Here is an 18187-nt window from a genome sequence, read left to right as displayed (position 1 = left end):
ATTTTAACTATATATTTGTATGTAAAACTTTGATCCCCCTTGTGGCCCCATCCTACCTCCGGGGGCCATGATTTGAACAAACTTGAATCTGCATTATGTCAGGAAGCTTTCATGTTAATCTCAGCTTTTCTGGCTTAGTGGTTCTTGAGAAGAAGATTTTTAAAGATTTTCCCAATGTATTTGTATGTAAAACTTTGATCCCCCTTGTGGCCCCATCCTACCTCCGGGGGCCATGATTTGAACAAACTTGAATCTGCATTATGTCAGGAAGCTTTCATGTTAATCTCAGCTTTTCTGGCTTAGTGGTTCTTGAGAAGAAGATTTTTAAAGATTTTCCCAATGTATTTGTATGTAAAACTTTGATCCCCTATTGTGGCCCCATCCAACCCCCGGGGCCCATGATTTGAACAAACTTGAATCGGCATTATGTCAGGAAGCTTTCATGTAAATCTCAGCTTTTCTGGCTTAGTGGTTCTCGAGAAGAAGATTTTTAAAGTTTTTCCCTATATATTTGTATGTAAAACTTTGATCCCGTATTGTGGCCCCATCCAACACCGGAGCCCATGATTTGAACAAACTTGAATCTGCATTATGTCAGGAAGCTTTCATGTAAATCTCAGCTTTTCTGGCTTAGTGGTTAGAAAAGCTCACTTGAACCTTTGGTTCAGGTGAGCTAAAAAGGGTCCATCTAATGCCTGTGTTGTATATTCTCTCAGGGTTGATCTCATTACCTAGTCCACGACTGTTATAAATAACAGGGATGACATCACACAACCTTGTCTAACTCCAGATTTCACAAGGAAGCTGGTATCTGATGTCTTGCCAACTGTGTATTTAAATTTGGAGTAGAAAGCTTTATTTAAATCTACGATCTTAGCTGGTATTCCGTAGTGTTGCAAGATTTTCCATAAACTTTCTCTATGGATGCTATCGAAGGCCTTCTCCAAATCTATCAACTGCGGTATCTTGCTTGGTATTGACAGCAGGGTGATTACCTCTCTAGTTGTTAAAGATAGCAAGATCTCTTTCCTTAGGCAGTTTTATGATGTTCCCTTGATATTTTATATTCTGAAATAGGTAGGGCTACAAATAATTTCATTCATAAAATGACCCCCTGGCCGCATTTTTGAATGTTTTACAAACAAAAATGCAGCTGCTTTGATGAGCAATGTGGACAATGGGCCTCAAGTTCCATTAAAAACCTAAATACATAGCGGGATGGAAATACATTTTGTATAGAGGATGGATCGACTGATAAATTAACTGATTTCTACATAATTATATCATCCCAAATCAGTTCACAATTACTTACCAAGGAAAATGCACTGTCCACTAGATGTTCAGGGGTAGATATATATTTTTAGTGCTTGAGCCATACAACCATGCTCTGACTGGAACCTGAATATTGGAGTCACAATCTTGGTAGAGTTTTTTATGCTCAATGCAAAGTTTATCTGCTATATGTTCTAGAGTATAGGAAAAAAGATCAAATATAATTTTCTCTATGACTCATATAGCTTTGACCTGGTGCCTGAAAACTTTAACCTGGGTCATGAAACTCCCAAGTTTATTAGAGACCTTCATATTCACTATCATTATGTACTCAGTCAGCTTGTGACAGTTCAGGAATAAAGACAAATTAAAAATGCACAAAATTTTTAAAGTTAAAAGAGCTCCATCCCTAGAGGCACAAGAAGATGAATCACAACTTTTGTCCCCCCCCCCCCCCCCCCCCTTTAAAAATGCTACATACAATTTAGGCGACAAGTGGTTCAGCAGCTTTCGAGAAGTTGAAAATGTTCAAAAGTGAATGGTTGATGACCAATGGACACAAAGAGCGAAAGGTCAACCAGGCCTGGGGGTTATAAACTTTTACCGTACCCAAACTCTGCCATGTTTGTTTTGAGTGCAACTCTAGTAAGCTTTGAAACATACTCAAAAAATCTTGAATATGTACTCCATTTGAGTGTGAGAATGATTTTATAGAAGTTTTATAACCTTTACTTTTGAGCATGAGTACAATTTAATTTATAGCACAAGTAACCTCCAGGCCAGGTCATTCTGGTAATCTGGAAATGTTTTGGATCTGTAATACAAGGTTCTTGCTGTCAATGCATGGTATTCTTGGTTCCTCTCCATTATCGATATTCAAAGTATCAAGAGAAATCGTGTGGATAAAGGAAATTGGTGTTGTGTTGCAAAATCATGAAAATGTATTGTCTTTCATATTTATACAAATTCTGTTTAAAATGATCTATAAAAATAAAAAGAAACCAACAAAATTCAATCAACAAGTTTATTTCAATATCTTAATAGAACAAGAGGTCCTCAGAGGCCTTATCGGTCACCTGAGTATTAGTTGTATCACTAGTACACAGGCTTTATCGGTCACCTGAGTACTAGCTATAAGTATCACTAGTCCACAGGCTTTATCAGTCACCTGAGTATTAGCTATAAGTATCACTAGTCCACAGGCTTTATCGGTCACCTGAGTATTAGTTATAAGTATCACTAGTCCACAGGCTTTATCAGTCACCTGAGTACTAGTTATAAGTATCACTAGTCCACAGGCTTTATCAGTCACCTGAGTATTAGCTATAAGTATCACTAGTCCACAGGCTTTATCAGTCACCTGAGTACTAGTTATAAGTATCACTAGTCCACAGGCTTTATCGGTCACCTGAGTACTAGCTATAAGTATCACTAGTCCACAGGCTTTATCGGTCACCTGAGTACTAGCTATAAGTATCACTAGTCCACAGGCTTTATCGGTCACCTGAGTACTAGTTATAAGTATCACTAGTCCACAGGCTTTATCGGTCACCTGAGTACTAGTTATAAGTATCACTAGTCCACAGGCTTTATCGGTCACCTGAGTATTACAGTAGTTATATGTATCACTAGTCCACAGGCTTTCGAAATCTAGAAAAAAAATCCTGTTTTGAATACTGGTACTAATCTTCAACAAAAGTACACACAAGTTTAAAGAAAATATCTTTCTTTTAAATGCCCTCGAACTTGGCGATAGCGATGAAAGGCTTTACATAATATAATATATGTAACATTAATGATCCTAGAGTCATATCCTGGGCTTGTGAAATTCACAAGTTTGGTACATCCTAAATATGCATGTAGTTTATATACCATATCAGCAAACTTCAAGAAGTATTTCAAATGATAAAGAAAATATAATCACAATAGTAATTTGGCTCTACCCTGGAACCAGACCCTTAGCCACTAGGATCATGAAATTTACAATTTTGGTAATGGACTACCTACTCCTTCTATATCTATTTAGTTTCAATAGCATTAAATAAGGTATCGTCTAAATGTTTTACAAATATATATTGTAAATACCAAGTTTGGACCCTCCCTGGAGTCAGAAGCTAAACCCAGGGATTATGAAATTTACAATTTTGGTATAAGTTTTCCTGATCAACATCACTATACATTTAGTTTCTCTTACACATGTGTGGTTGTAAAAAAAAAAAAAAAATTTTGAAAATTGGTTAATTTTTGCCCCGACCCTAACGCCCCAGGGGTGCAGAAATCCAGAAATTTACAATTTAGGTCCCCCTTGTCCCAACAATGCTTCATACCAAATTTGAAAAGAATTGGAATGGTATTTATCAAGAAGTTAAACATGACACACAACACACGACAACAGCCAATTACAATAGGTCACCCAAGTTTACTCAGGTGACCTAAAAACCAACAATCTCTAATAAAGAACAATTTTACTCCAACATCATAGAAAAGGAAACCACATAAATTTACATTTATATCTCCTCTGTTAATAAGCAATGTTAATCTAAAATCATAATGGAAACAACATTATCTCCTCTAATAAACAACTGATTTACATGTCTTTCTCTAAAAGGAGAGGAAGATTTCTGGGATGCTGGTTCTTCACAAACAGAGACAGGATCCTGTTCACTGGAAGTGGCTGGAACCTGTTCACATGGTAAAGTGCTCCGTTCAGTAGATTGAACTTGTTCAGCAATTTGATCTTGCCTATTTGAACTGTCCAAGTCACTTTCTTCAGTACCTTTCAATGAATCTTTCAGATTTCTATCTAATATTTCAAAACTCTTCACAGGTTGAACTTTTGAGAAGTCTTTGTCAAGTGATTCTTGTGTTAATTCTGTTTTGGGTGCCGTTGTTTCATTAGGTGCCAGAGAAGAGGATATGATTTTGTTTTCTTTAGTACCTTTCAATGAATCGTTCAGATTTTTATCTAATGTTTCAATACTCTTCACAGGTTGAACTTTTGAAAAGTCTTTGTCAAGTGATTCTTGTATTAATTCTGTTTTGGGTGCTGTTGTTTCGTTAGGTGCCAGAGAAGAGGATAAGATTTTGTTTTCACTTTCCTCTCTGTTGACAGAAGTCCTTAAACAAACATCTGTGGTGGTTAAAGGTTGTTCAGTTACCGATAACTCGGCCATTTGATCCTTTAGTTGTTTAAGTCTTCGCTTCTCTCTCTGTAATGAATAAAACGGTGAGAATAACAAAGTGATCAATCTCATACATCCTGTAAAGAATACATGTAATACATTTGGTGATTGTTCATGAAATGATTTGCATCATCAATTACGTAGTAACTAGAAATGTCATATTGTTTAAATCAAATCAATAGGGAATTGTCCTAATAAGACTTCAAAAGTTGGGCATATTTTGAAATGGAATGTTAATTATGTGTATATATAATGTCCTTGAATAACAATTTTACACTTTTCCTCTGATAATCATTAATCTTAATATCCAAAATGATCTTGCACTCGGATCATGAAGCACTCTTGGGTCTAAAACAAGCTTAAGGTGAAGTTGGTACACATACAAGTATGTACTTCTTCTCGTTTACAAAGATGTGGTCTGCACATGTTTTTAAACATTTTCCTCAAGTGACCTTGAATTTATCAAAATTTTTTGGTTCAAATTGGGATTTCTTTAATTTAACAGACAAACACTCAAGTTTGAGTGTGTAGTCTAGAAATCTCAGCATTTTTCTTTTTCTAGATAATCGGTGATCATTTGAAAAATGCATTCTACATTGCCTCAAAATTGGAAAATTCTAGATTATGAACTGTGAAGTTTTCGTTTATTTACCAGTTGGGAAGGGTAGAACTTTTATTGGATCGACAGCTCTGTATGCAGTGGGATGGAAAAAACATGGTGATTTATCTACAGTCCATAAACTTAAATAATTTCTTTCGCATACTACACTAGTGTACTAAAGAAACCATTGAAGTTTACTGTGATAAAATGACATTACATTTGATCTATGACATGGGTTCATTTGTTTTATGATTTGAGCTGAGTGCTGAATTAAACTGACACTGTGTTCCCTATTTCTTCAAGCCTTATTTCCATACCTTGTTTTCTTTGCGTTGTTGCATTTCTTTTGAAATTGGGCATCTATAGAGCTCATCCACATCTATCATTGCCTGCAGTTTATGAATAATTGGTTACTGTAATCTGAGGTCATGCATGGTAACACAAAGCGACATACACTTTTGAATGTTGCATTAAATTTTGGTATCTATGTTATAAAAAAGATAAACAGTATATATGTACTTTATCTGAAATTAAAAAAAAATCTAAAAAAAAAAACACTTACCAAATTAAAATGCTTGTCAAAAGATATAAGATAGCCTTTGCACATTCCCCTTAGATCAACTGCACTCCGAATCCAAACTTGAATTAATAACTTTTCATTTACACATCTTCGCAGAAAACTAAGTGGTCCTCTTTGGTAGCCTTTAATAGAAATATTAAACCTAACTTCAATTTTCTTCATATAATTTCTTCTAATATGAAATTAAGCATGTCACAAAAAAGAAAGAAAATCATGCATAATCCATTTTACGTCCGAAACTTACCTTCAGTTTAATTAAGTTCCAAAATCTCATATGAAAAGAATGCTTAAAATGTATATCTTTTCTGACACTGTTGCATAACAAAATGTAATCTCAGTGAGGTGTCAGTCCAAATATCCAGACTCAACGAATCTCGCTGAGATTAAATAAAATAAATTTAAAACAAGAGGCCCATGGGCCACATCACTCACCTGAGTCACCTTGGCCCATGTTTAAAGATTCCCTTTATATATTCGCATGTAAAACTTTGATCCCTAATGTGCCCCAAGCATACCCCCGGAGACCATGATTCTTACAAACTTGAATCTGCACTACGGCAGGTAGCTTTCATGTGAATGTAAACTTTTCTGACTCAGTGGTTCTTGAGAAGATTTTTAAATATTTTTCCTATATATTTGTATGTAAAACTTTGATCCCCAATTGTGGCCCCAACCTACCTCCGAGGGTCATGATTTTCACAAACTTCAATTGATGTACATTTCAACTCTTCTGGCCCAGTGGTCCTTGAGATGAAGATTTTTAAAGATTTTCCCTATATGTTTGCATGTACAACTTTGATCCCTTAGTGTGACCCCAACCTACCCCTGGGGGTCATGGTTTTAAAAAACTTGAATCTGTAATGTCAGGAAGCTTTCATGAAAATTTCAGCTTTTCTGGCCCAGTGGTTCTTCAGAAGGAGATTTTTAAATGACTCCACCCTATTTTATCATTTTTGTGATTATCTCCATTCCACATTGTGTTGATTCAATCATATATTTAACTCTGAAGGATGAGTTGAAAATAGTCCACTGTCAATAGAAGCAGAGAACACTGACACAGTTTTTTTGTTTTCAGTCAAAAACTTTCTTACTGCCAAAAAATGTATCAGTGTTATATGTGACAACTCGTTATTGATAGAAGTGTTATTTACTTGTTTGAATTTTCCCTTGTGTTGACTATGGTGTAATTTTTTTGAATGAAATATTAAAAAATTACAAACATTAAATTATCATTCAGTTTGACAATAATGATTTGTGGTTAAAGACAGATCCATGGAATAATGATCTGTATATATGTAAAAAGACCATAAAAACACCCACTTGGTTGCTTTAATTTTCTCATTGGAAAATCTTTAAAGACTCAATTTTAAGTTAACACCCCCAAATTGTAAGACGCCTGTCAATCAAACATTTAACAATAGATCTCCAGTGGAGTGACATCTGCAGAAACTGTGGTCTGGAGGTACCCAAGAGAGGTGTTTTGATAACAATAACAGCCTGCACTTATGGGTATTCTTTGGATCTTGAAGAAGCACTGCATTCTAGAGTTTTGATAGCATTGACCTGTCCACAACTGCTATTTTCTTGAAATTCAATTGTTTTTAAAAAGACCCCTGAACAATGCAATTTTGATATAATTGTAATTTCCCCCCCTCTATATACATGTAGTATAAATTACACAATCAGAAATCAAACAATAATTTGTACATTAATTTCTAAAACTTGTAACTTATTGAAATAATTTATGTCATCAATTTATGATACCTCTATATTTGTAACAAAAATTATTCATTGAGTCAATCACTGAGAGTAAGAGAGAGAGAGAGAAAGAAGGGTTAGGTGTAGACTGTGTGTCAGCTACCCTTGGGAATACAACCATTATTCAAACACTATGACCACAGAAACTCTGCAGAGGGCCCTGAGACATGTCCTGTGTATATCAAAACTATACACTACATCCTGATGTCTTGGCCAGGTAAATAATGACCATAGATGAGCTCCACCCACATCCAGTGATCTGTGAAGAAACCTTCTGGTATTTTTGTTGGGTCTTTAAGGGAAAATATGGCCACTACAACGCCCTACCACAAATGTCTGGATGCTTTTTCTCAATTCAAAATAAGACTAATCAAATTCTGGCCTGGAGGTTATAAAACTTTTACTGTACTCATACTCAAACTTGGCCATGTTTGTTTTGAGTACAACTCTGAGCAAGCTCGAAAAACCTCCAGGCCTGATAAAGACAATGACTGGCTCTTTCAACTGGACAATCCCTGCGCCTATTACAGCTAATTTGGAATGGTATGATTATTATTGTTACAGTCTTTAGCCAATTATCAAATAGAAAAACAGTAATAGCGAGCCAGCGCAGAGCGCTGGCTCGTACTGCGAGCTCTAATGACTAGAGCGCGGGAAATAATCCGAGCTAAATCTCAACCTCTAACAAGAATTTTTTTTTGACGCCAATCCCAGAAGTCCCTCGTACAAAATGGCGGATGATTCGATTCGTAAAATAATAATAAAAAAAATCTTTGAAGTATTACAAACCTTTCTTATTTGAAAGGAAAGGATGACAATCATATTCTTCCCCCTTTCTTTTTCTTTTTAAAATATGGTCTAAAGAAATGTAAACAGTCACGTCACAACTACCAGGCTACGTCACAACACGCTCGTTGCATTTCCCACTAAACTGGTTCCTACATTGGCGAGAAGAGCAAGACAGTAATCCTACGTATTGACAGTGAACCAGATCAGTTTTCCTTGTTTTCAATATAAATTTTTTTAAAATGTATTCAGATATGCTGTGCTCGCCCCAACGGTCACACCGTAATCATATAACGACTAAATAGATGATCGAGTTCATAAGTTTCTTTAAATAAAAATATACAATATATTTACGCTTACTTTTTACCACTTTGAATTTATTGGTTAATTTTGTTTTGTTTTAACTGTCTTTTAAATTGCAAATGGAGTGTATTGTTATTTATAATTGTTTGATTTGAAAGAGAAAAATGTCGACGTCACAATGAATGATTTACGTCGGCTGGCGTTATATTCCCCGCTTTAAATGAATAGGCGGATCCTGTAGAACTGTTATCCTTGTATATCCTCCTTTAATATTTAGATGTTATTAAATGGGCGTTTAGTGCAAGGAAAATTTCATAAATAATATATATTTTGAAATGAATTATTGTTTATAATTGTTTTGGTTTGAAAGACGAAGAAAACAGTCGAGGCTACATCTGACGTTGCTATGCACGGTTTACGTCGGCTGGTGCTTTATTCTCCGCGTTAAAGGAATAGGCGGATCCTCATAGATATCCCCCTTTGATACTGGGCGTTTAGCGCAAGGGGAATTTCATAAATAATTCATATTTTTAAATGAATTGTAATTTACCGTACTGAACAGAATTATGACTATCACTTGGGACACGCCAATGACCATATCATGCTTCGCTCGGTCCAACGGTCACACCGTATATATATTAAAAGTTGTACAAGAGTCTTGTACAAAAGTGTTGACAGAGATGTAAGTAATGTACCTTCTGGTGAGAGAATAGTCATACATACCTTCCAATCTTGTGAGGACATTCCTTCTGTTTCTCGGTGTTTTTCTTTTATCATCCCTCTCATCATTACCCGTGGTGGCTTTTGCAAAATTGTCAGCATTGTCATTTTGTGTTGTAGTATTCTGTCCAGACGCACACTTTTGGCTAAAACTTTCCTTGGTATCACGTGATATTGATTTTCCATCGTCCTCCTGAGGCTTCACTGCCACAGTGTCTGTTTGTCTTCTTCTCTGACGTCTGGATTTCCCTTCACTGTAAGATACATATTCGGCGATGTTATTTAGTGGAACTATGTCTGGACATGGCAACTGAGTCCTTCTGCTATAAAGAGCTCTTAGAGGATCAAAAGAAGGCGAAGATAAGTCCAGAGCATCATCTTCTAGTTTTCTTCGGTTTGAATCTGCCTCCTTCATGGGGGCAGCCATTTTTAAAAGTTAGTGCCCGACTTCATTCGTGCGTTTCGTAAAAGTATGACAGCAACTAATCCTTCTATAAAAGAATGAAAAAACTTTTTGTTTTAGCACGAGGATTCACATAAAGATTGGTTATCCCAGAATTTTGAAAATAAAACACAAAAAGTTATTCTTTGAAGTGCGAAACTAAGAAAACAATTCCGTTGCCACAGTCAACAGAGCGCCAAGATGCCTCCCAAGAAAAAAGGGAAAGGGAAAGGTAAAAAAGGAAAGAAAGGGGGAAAGGGTGATAAAGAGGATGGGGCACCCGAAGCAACAAAAGTTGGTACTCCTGAACCTTCTGAAAAAGAACTGCTTTTGCAACAAGAGTGAGTACACTTAATTTTATCCTTCCCGAATTGTCTCGATTACAGTGGTAATCAAGTTTAGTACCATCAATACCGAAAGTAGCTTTATTTAGCAACACGTAAAAAATTCATTATTTTCTGTAAAGTAGACACACCAAACACGGTCTTAAATGGATAATCTTTTACTCTTTAGTCATCACAACTTGTATATACTAGGCCTAATTAAAATGTATTCCCCAACATTGCTGCATTTCAGTCACAATATAATAGGACAAAAGTAAAATTCTTTTGTTTGTTGTGTATGAAACGAGGTGTGCATGAAACGTTTGTGAGTTAAATTCAGCTCACCATCCCTGTTGACTAAATGGTATCCATTACAGACCTGTTTCAGAGTAATTGTTGTCAAACAAAATTTAATCGATTGGGATAGCCTTAGCACTTCTTGAAAATGGTTTCCCAAATTCTTGCAAGGGCAGTAGTTTGGAGACATTGTTAAAATATTAAACACTGAAGCGTTATCAACTTCCAAAAATGTTCATTTTTTATGGACCTTCATTAATTTCTTATTTGTGCAGAAGTATAGCTATATTAACTGCAATAATGTAGCCCTCTCTGATTTTCTTTTTTTTTTTTTAGGGAGAGGGCTACAACTCCTTAGGATCTCCGTAATGGTGCAAATTGCGCTCATTCTAAACATTTCCTGACTTTCTTTACGTAAATAAAATGATATTCTATGTTTCTTAGTCAATATATAAATTTACAACCTGCAACTTAAGATTTGTGAGGCTCTATTCTACCGTTTTCAACAATTTCGATCAATTCCAATTTCTCGATTCATATTTGTGCGCCATGTTTGATGTACTGAAGTTTCAACTTCCGATTGTCAAGTCATTTGCATATGCCATATATAGTATTTACATCAATGGACAAGTATGGAGGCGAAAGCTATTTCATCGGTATTGAAAAGGTTTGAATTTAATATCAAGTTAAAAACCAAACAGCAGAGTGTAAATTCTTTCTGCAACAATATGATTTTCCTTTCTTTGTCGAAGTGGCTCGAGTAACTACATTTTCACGCTGATTGTCAATGTTTAGGTTTTTCATTAGAGCCACCTATGAGATCTCGCGATAACAAGCATGGCGGAGCAGACGAAGAATTTTGCATGCTGTACATTATATCTAATGAAAAACACCTTTATCAGACATGCCCGAGCACAAAGTTGGTACTCCTTTTGGTGTAAACAACATTTGGGACTAATACACAGAGTTTATTATCGGTTATTCATAAAATTATTTTGCACCATTACGGAGATCCTATGGAATTGTAGCCCTATCCCGAAAACGTCAGAATAAAAAAAAATGGATAGGGCTACATTATTGCAGCTATAGCTATATGATTAAAAGCTACTTTGAGTAGGTAGATTTAGTTACGTAGTTAATTCTAGTGATTGTATTGTACCTGGTAATGAGATGGTATATTAATGCAAAAAGATATATGTAAATTAATATCTTGTGTGCAATTTTCTTCATGTAGACTTGAAAAAGTGACTGCTGAATTACAGAATTCCAAGAAGAGAGTTGAAGATTTGTATCCTTTATTAATTAAAGAAAATTATTATAACATGATGTCACACCACAATAGATTGATTTCAATGAAACAAGCAATGCTAATTATTACAAATTATGATATTTTTTTCTATAGACTTAATAGAGAGTACCGGGATTATAATTGAAGGTGTAAAAGAGCATACTGTTAATGGGTGGGGACTACTTTAAGTCAGTTGTGATGTCACATATGCTTACAATACTTGATTGTGACATCACATCTGTTCACAAATAATTATGGATGTAAAGACTTTGCAATGTTACCAAAAATGTAAACGGATGTGCTCTTTTAGAGTTAGAAGTGTATAGAATTTGAAAAATATATGAATGAAAAGGTTATTGAATGAATATTGAGAAATATGCCCACCCTTGGTTGTTATGTAGAAGTGGAATGAGCTGCTACAACCTTGGATGGGCAAATTCCTTGATATTCTGGCAATAACCTATATGTCTTTTTTCTCTTTAGCTGTCCAGATGCATGGTACTATGTTTTCTTTTCTCAATCATTGAAATTTAAACTTACTATGCATGTCTGATATTGTATATTTATCAAGAGAGTAAGCAATAAGCATTCTGCAGCTAAGTGGATTTGTTGAGTTTGAACAATACATTTGTGTTTTTAGTTGAATAGATGATAAATGGTCAAGACTTTTGTCTTCTATGAATTTATTATTCAATTATTCCTATAATGAAATAATTATTTGACTTTTATGAGGTGAAAATGATGATTCAGCTATACCTATGGACTTGGTAAATATTACTTTCAAGTAGCAAATTCATAATATTCACCTCACAAAAGTTAATAATAATTGTGGTATATGGAGTATAACATACTTTTAGAATTACATAAATTTATCTTTGATTTATTGATAGATACATAATTTTCCATCATTGGTCATAAAGTAGACTAGCAAACATGTACTTAATAATATACTTGTACTTTAAAGTTAGAATTATTCCTTAACAAGTGACCAGACGTAAGGAAAATGAATGGCTGCAGCAAGAAGGCAGTCGGGTCAGAGTTGAAAGTGTATGTATCAGACATTTAGAAATTCAAATCAAGGTTAAAGATAATACAATACTGTACAGAAAATGCTATTCTCTTATCAAAAAATTCTTAATTTCCACCCCATAACTCTGTAATGACAAAACCGATAAATCTGAAAATAAAAAAATGGCCTTCCTCTAAGTTATCACATGCCGTAGAAAGTACTGACATATGGACAAAGTGATTACTGTAGGAGCATCCACTAAATTGTGAGGCCCTAAAAAATTATAAATGTTACAATGAGAAATCATCTTGCTGACTGAAAATACTACATCCTGGCACAGGAGTCTGAAGTTTTATCAATGAAATCAAAATAAAAATCTGAAGAAAATTATCCAATCCAGAAAAAAATTATTCACCATTTTCTATTAAAATGTATTTTAATAGAAAACAATGGATATTTTTTTTTTTTCGGATTGGATAATTTTTCCTGGATTTTTATTTTGATTTCATTGATAAAACTTAAAACTCCTGTGATCCTGGTAACTCATTTCAATGTTAATCATAATAGAGATGGTATTTCCTATTAACCCAATAACTTTTGTCCTCAGCATGAATACATGAGCTACATGGAGAAGAAGACGACAAAGCGTAAAACAACCATCATTACACTGAGCGACCACAACAAAGAGGAGATCAGGAACATCGAGTTACAGAAATACAACATGGAGGAGGATTTCAACCAAAAGAAGCAAGGTCCACAGACTCTTCTCTCTCCTTCTTTATTGATTGATTGACAGATAGAATCTTCTTAGGGGCACACATCTTTAAATTATCAATGACTCTCCTGGTAATTAGGAATGATCAGGGTATATGTGTCAAAATTATAAACTGTAAAGTATAACATTTAATGATGACTGCTCCTCAGTATACAGTATACCTCTGCACACAAAATTTCAGGGTGTATAGCTGTCACCATACAATCCTCTTTGTACATTCCAGCCATAACTGGGCAAAGAAATGTAATGCATGCGTTATGACTTGGCATAAAAAGTTTTCATGACCAGACTGATGGACATATGAAATCCTCCCTATATAGCGTGATATGATGACTTATATTGTGTGTGTCATTACTAATATGTATACGGCGTGACCGTTGGACCAAGCGAATCTAATGGTCATTGGAGTGTCCCAAGTGGTAATCATAATTCCGTTAGGTACGGTAGATTATGATTCATTTAATTAAAAATATATATATTGAATGAAATTTTCCTTGCGCTAAACACCCAGTAACATCTCAATGTCAAAGGGGTTTATATGGGGACAACAGTTTTACAAGATCCGCCTATTCATTGAACGCGGGAAATAAAACGCAAGGCGACGTAAACTGTGTATTGTGACGTCACATTTATTCAAAGAAACTCATGAACTCGTTCATCTATTTAGTCGTATTACGGTTTTATATGTATTTATTGCTAAAACCTGTTACAATGATAATTATACTATTCACTTTGAACAAACTGAGTGTTTAAATTACGAATTGCACGTCAGAGTCTTCTATTATTGGCATTCAAAGTAAAACACAAATAACTGTTAAAGCAGGTAATGAAAAATTAAATGGCGGCGCTCATATGGATCACGAAAATTTCAGTGAACGTATATAGAGATTATCTCTTTTTCTTTTGCTGATTTTGACTTTGTTCTTTTACATACGCGTTACCTTTAGAGCCTTGCTTCGCAGACGGGCCTTTGGCCCATCCGAGCTTTGCTCGGTATAAATCAAGGTCATTTGGAAAGGTCATTCACATGAGCGTTTTCTATTGTGTGTCACTAGGGGACAATAATCCACTGTAGAATCACATAAAGTGTTAAATTTTCATGGTTGGAGAAAACCAAGTATGGATGTGGAGGCTTGTTCTCACGGTTGACGAGTTGTTATTCTTTCTTGCTTGGAGAATCCTAACAAAACTTGCTACAAACAAACCTTTTTCCCCCCCAAAAAGGATGAAAATGAAACTATATTTATGTTTTTGTAAGTAAAATGAATACAATTTCCTGTATGGAAAGCAATTTATTCTTATGATTTTTCAATTAAGTTCAAAACAGTGGGAGAAATTTGTATAGAGTTATACATAGGGAGGGGTAGTATATTTCAACTTTTGAACATCATAGGAAATTTACAAGTCCCTTATTTTTTATGAATTTTATATTTTTTCGCTTATTACAACCAAACTAAGCCATCGATTCATGCATTCATTTTTTTGTTTGTCCTTAATTTCATTGGTATGTCGAAAGCACAAAAACCATATCTCCATTGAATGTTTTTACAGTTGTTTTGATTCATTAACTTAGGTAGCTACAAATGTACACACAGGTTTACACAGAATTTTTCAGAATAAAATATATTGATACATTGTTCATATTGAGTAACACAATTTATACATGTATTTTCATACAATAAATACATGATTTTTTTTTCTTATTTAGCACTTGAAAACTTGCTATTTGAAAAGCAAAACCTCCTGAAAAAAACAACAGAAGAATTGTCAGAGCTTCAAGAATACAAGGTAAATGTACTAGTATTTCACTAGTACTACTTTCTTCCAGCACATTCAGAAACACTACAGTACTGTGAAAACTGGTATACTTCACTTTGATTTTTAGCCGAGTTGCTTAAGCAAATCTCTGCTTTTAAATTGGCGAAGGATGGGCGTCCAGTTGGGCGGCTTCCACAATTAGCTTGTCCGGTCTCCAACTTTCATACTTTTTGGTTCATCTTTGTGAGACTTACATAACATGATCACATCCAAAAGAGGAAGGTTCCTATTTATTTTGAGGTCAAAGGTCAAGGTCACTTTGTCACTAAATGCCATAGATTTGAGCTTGTCCGGTCTCTAACTTTCATACTACTTGGTGCGTTTTAGCGATGTTTTTTATTATTGGTGAACTCGGGGTTAAATTCATGATAAATTCCACATAAGTAGCTTTTTCTGACTTTTATCAATGATCAGTAATTGATTAAGAGGGATTTCACATTGATGTGGGGCTAAGATGTAGATTTGAACTATACTCTTTCACACTGGTGTATGGTGAGTAACAGCAAGATCACTTTACAAATACATTGTACTTTATTCTTTGTAATTTTCATCTCTCTTTATCTACCTCAATGATTAAAGAGTTCTTCATGACTTTTCAAAATCAAATATCATGTTGGGCCACTTATAGATATATACAAATGTAGTTTATTCAATTAATACAACTTTGGGCAGTACAGCTCATCAGCATTTATATTTAACAATAAGATAAATACATAGTTATTACATGACTGTACCTAAGGAGTCTAAAATATCTGTGTTTTGCCTTCTCTCAAATCTGAATGAAAGATTTAGGTCAGTTATTGGGCAAATTATTTTGATTTCGAGAACTTACAGTTTAACGTAGTTCCACACTCGTGTGACGTCATAGGATTTTGCAAAGTCAATAATTAATGATAGGAACATAAATTTTGTTGGAATCTTTTTCAATAGTTAATGTAAAAAATCTTGTTAGCCATAAAATATTTCAAAATTCTTAGTTATATTTGAATAGTCAATGATATGTTTCAAAATATTGAATCCAAGGACAATAACTCTGTTTTCATTCAATTATTTATCAAGTCCATAATGTGATATATTTCCTTTATTTTTGACAAACATTTTACCAAGGTGATAAGGAATCATTATCTGTGTTTTTTCATGAAATTACATACAATTTTAATCCCGAGTGATTTAAATAGCTCAGCTGTATGGTGCCAGACTTCAGTTTTTGATGGGGGTATACATAATCTGGAAGCTATAGATTTGAAATTATTAAGGAAAGGTATGGATTTTTTCCCATGAATAACTATAACAGATGTAACTCTACTAATATAAACAGAAAAAATGATATGTAAACCATGCTATAAGGAAAATGCATCCACATTTGTTTGTTTTTTAACATTTTGGGGAATAACGCTAATTCAATAATTTTCCACATATTATTCTAAAACTTGATGAACATATTGAAAATGACATGTGTTTTAGTTATTGACATGTTTCCCGATAAATAAATGCAATTCAAAAAATATTTTGTTGTTTTTATATTAAAATAACAACAAATAACTGTTTCCAATGAATTTCATAAAAATCTACATCGGGGTATATGACTTTAGTGGTGTATGTAATGAAAATTAATATGGAAAGCCTTAACTGTTTTGCCTTTTTTCATTACTCTGAATGTTAATTTATTGATTCCAAACAAAGAAATGCTACCTAAACCCCAAAAATCCAGGACTAAGGACCTACCTTAACTGTGTGAACGAACTACTTTTAATAAATTTTTGCCGTAATGTGGTTTCGACTGATTAAATGAGTAATTTGCATTTGTTACAATTTTTTCTTTTCAGGATTTACAAACTGACCAGTTAGATAAAATAAAAGAGTTGGAAAAGGAAGTTATGATCATGAGATCCAAACATTCTGATACAATCCAACAACTCAAGTCCACATTCCTTTCAGAGAAGAGGGAATACCAACAAGATTCGGAAAGCAGGATAGCAGCCTTAGAAAAACTGGCAAACAAGGCAAGTGAATGAATAGACCTATGTGATCAGACGTATTGGTGTCTTTTTTTTTCATTACAGGTATTTCTTTTCTTTTGATTTAGTTGTCTCTTAAAAAAGAACAAAACCTGCATTAAAAGGGGAATAACTCTACAATTGAAAATTCTGATGAAATGGAAAATTTAACAAATATCTGCAAATATCTTTCAAAATATGAGACCTGATTTTCCTATTTAATGCTTTACAGGAAGCTAGCCAGTGTCTGTCAGACCACACCAACAGGATCAAACAAGAAAACAGACAGTTACGGAAGGAGTTACAAGAACTTATTCACATGACACGTGTCTACCAGGCTCACCAGCGGGATCTGGAGGAGCAGAGGAAACAACTGCTGAGGGAACAGCAATATGCAAATGACCTTAAAAAACTTAGAAGCACACGGCAACACAAGGTGCTTAAAGCGTTTGATATGTTGGATGGTGGTGAGGGCGATGGACTCCAAGAGGCAGGAAGATGAAGATATATATATATATTCATATATATATACAAATATTTGACTGGCATTCGCACCAGAAAGTCATGGAAAACAGCTGTTCTTGCATGTGTTTTATCAAGCCTGAAAATGAGTGAAGCCAATTTTTGACTAGTAGTGTGAACTAGCATTTGAAGGCATTGTCCACCAGTAACATTTTGTGTTTTTGTTGCATCCATTTCTCAATGTTACAGGACACATTTGTAAAATTAAGGAAAAGCTATTTCCTTGTAAACAGATTAAATTGTGAGACTGATCTCTCCAATACCTGACTATTTGTACCTGATACTTTAATAAAGTGTATTTTATTCTCATTTCTTACATACAGGTACATTCTAGTGTAGTGTATACTGAATATATTTAAGAAATGAATTTCATTTCTGTAAATACACGAAGGCATATACTGTGACACTTCATACCAGCATATTGCAGTTCATACCCTCATATATTTTCAAAATGAAATTTATATATCAACATTATCTACTTTCATTTCAGTATAGCCATACATGTATCTGGGCT

At 34.4% G+C, this 18187-nt stretch overlaps 2 protein-coding genes across 3 annotated transcripts; one reads left to right on the top strand and one right to left on the bottom strand.

The window, feature by feature from the left end:
• Positions 1–2282: 2282 nt before the first annotated feature.
• Positions 2283–9647, bottom strand: LOC125672046 (uncharacterized). The gene is made up of 4 exons (XM_048908106.2): positions 9206–9647; positions 5618–5757; positions 5373–5444; positions 2283–4481 (listed from the first exon to the last, which is right to left on the bottom strand). Exons 1-4 carry the CDS (start codon positions 9627–9629, stop codon positions 3807–3809), a joined length of 1311 nt encoding a protein of 436 aa, XP_048764063.1. The 5' UTR covers positions 9630–9647; the 3' UTR covers positions 2283–3806.
• A 141-nt stretch (positions 9648–9788) lies between these two features.
• LOC125672120 (basal body-orientation factor 1-like) lies at positions 9789–17982 on the top strand. Of its 2 annotated transcripts, none has more exons than XM_048908237.2 (7): positions 9789–9985; positions 11499–11552; positions 12545–12599; positions 13169–13313; positions 15045–15124; positions 16981–17157; positions 17384–17982. In XM_048908237.2, the coding sequence occupies exons 1-7, from the start codon at positions 9846–9848 to the stop codon at positions 17651–17653; spliced, it is 921 nt and encodes a 306-aa protein (XP_048764194.1). In that variant the 5' UTR covers positions 9789–9845; the 3' UTR covers positions 17654–17982. The 2 variants fall into 2 exon arrangements, with proteins under 2 accessions (XP_048764194.1, XP_048764195.1); XM_048908238.2 differs by having other exon boundaries at positions 16981–17161; positions 17388–17982.
• Positions 17983–18187: the final 205 nt, after the last annotated feature.

This window comes from Ostrea edulis, chromosome 4 (assembly GCF_947568905.1).
Source record: "Ostrea edulis chromosome 4, xbOstEdul1.1, whole genome shotgun sequence".
In the NCBI taxonomy this organism is placed as follows: domain Eukaryota; kingdom Metazoa; phylum Mollusca; class Bivalvia; order Ostreida; family Ostreidae; genus Ostrea; species Ostrea edulis.
Note: the sequence above shows the minus strand (reverse complement) of the source record. Positions and strands in the feature narration are given on the sequence as shown.

Bases quoted from the DNA above. Each gene is read 5' to 3' on its own strand.
- LOC125672046 (XM_048908106.2), bottom strand. From the start codon at position 9,629: ATGGCTGCCCCCATGAAGGAGGCAGATTCAAACCGAAGAAAACTAGAA. The intron at 5,758-9,205 runs GTATGTATGACT...TTTCTATTAAAG, and splicing joins TGTCCTCACAAGATTGGAAG to GCTACCAAAGAGGACCACTT. The intron at 5,445-5,617 runs GTAAGTGTTTTT...CATAAACTGCAG, and splicing joins TTGACAAGCATTTTAATTTG to GCAATGATAGATGTGGATGA.
- LOC125672120 (XM_048908237.2), top strand. From the start codon at position 9,846: ATGCCTCCCAAGAAAAAAGGGAAAGGGAAAGGTAAAAAAGGAAAGAAA. The intron at 9,986-11,498 runs GTGAGTACACTT...TTCTTCATGTAG, and splicing joins GAACTGCTTTTGCAACAAGA to ACTTGAAAAAGTGACTGCTG. The intron at 15,125-16,980 runs GTAAATGTACTA...TTTTCTTTTCAG, and splicing joins CAGAGCTTCAAGAATACAAG to GATTTACAAACTGACCAGTT.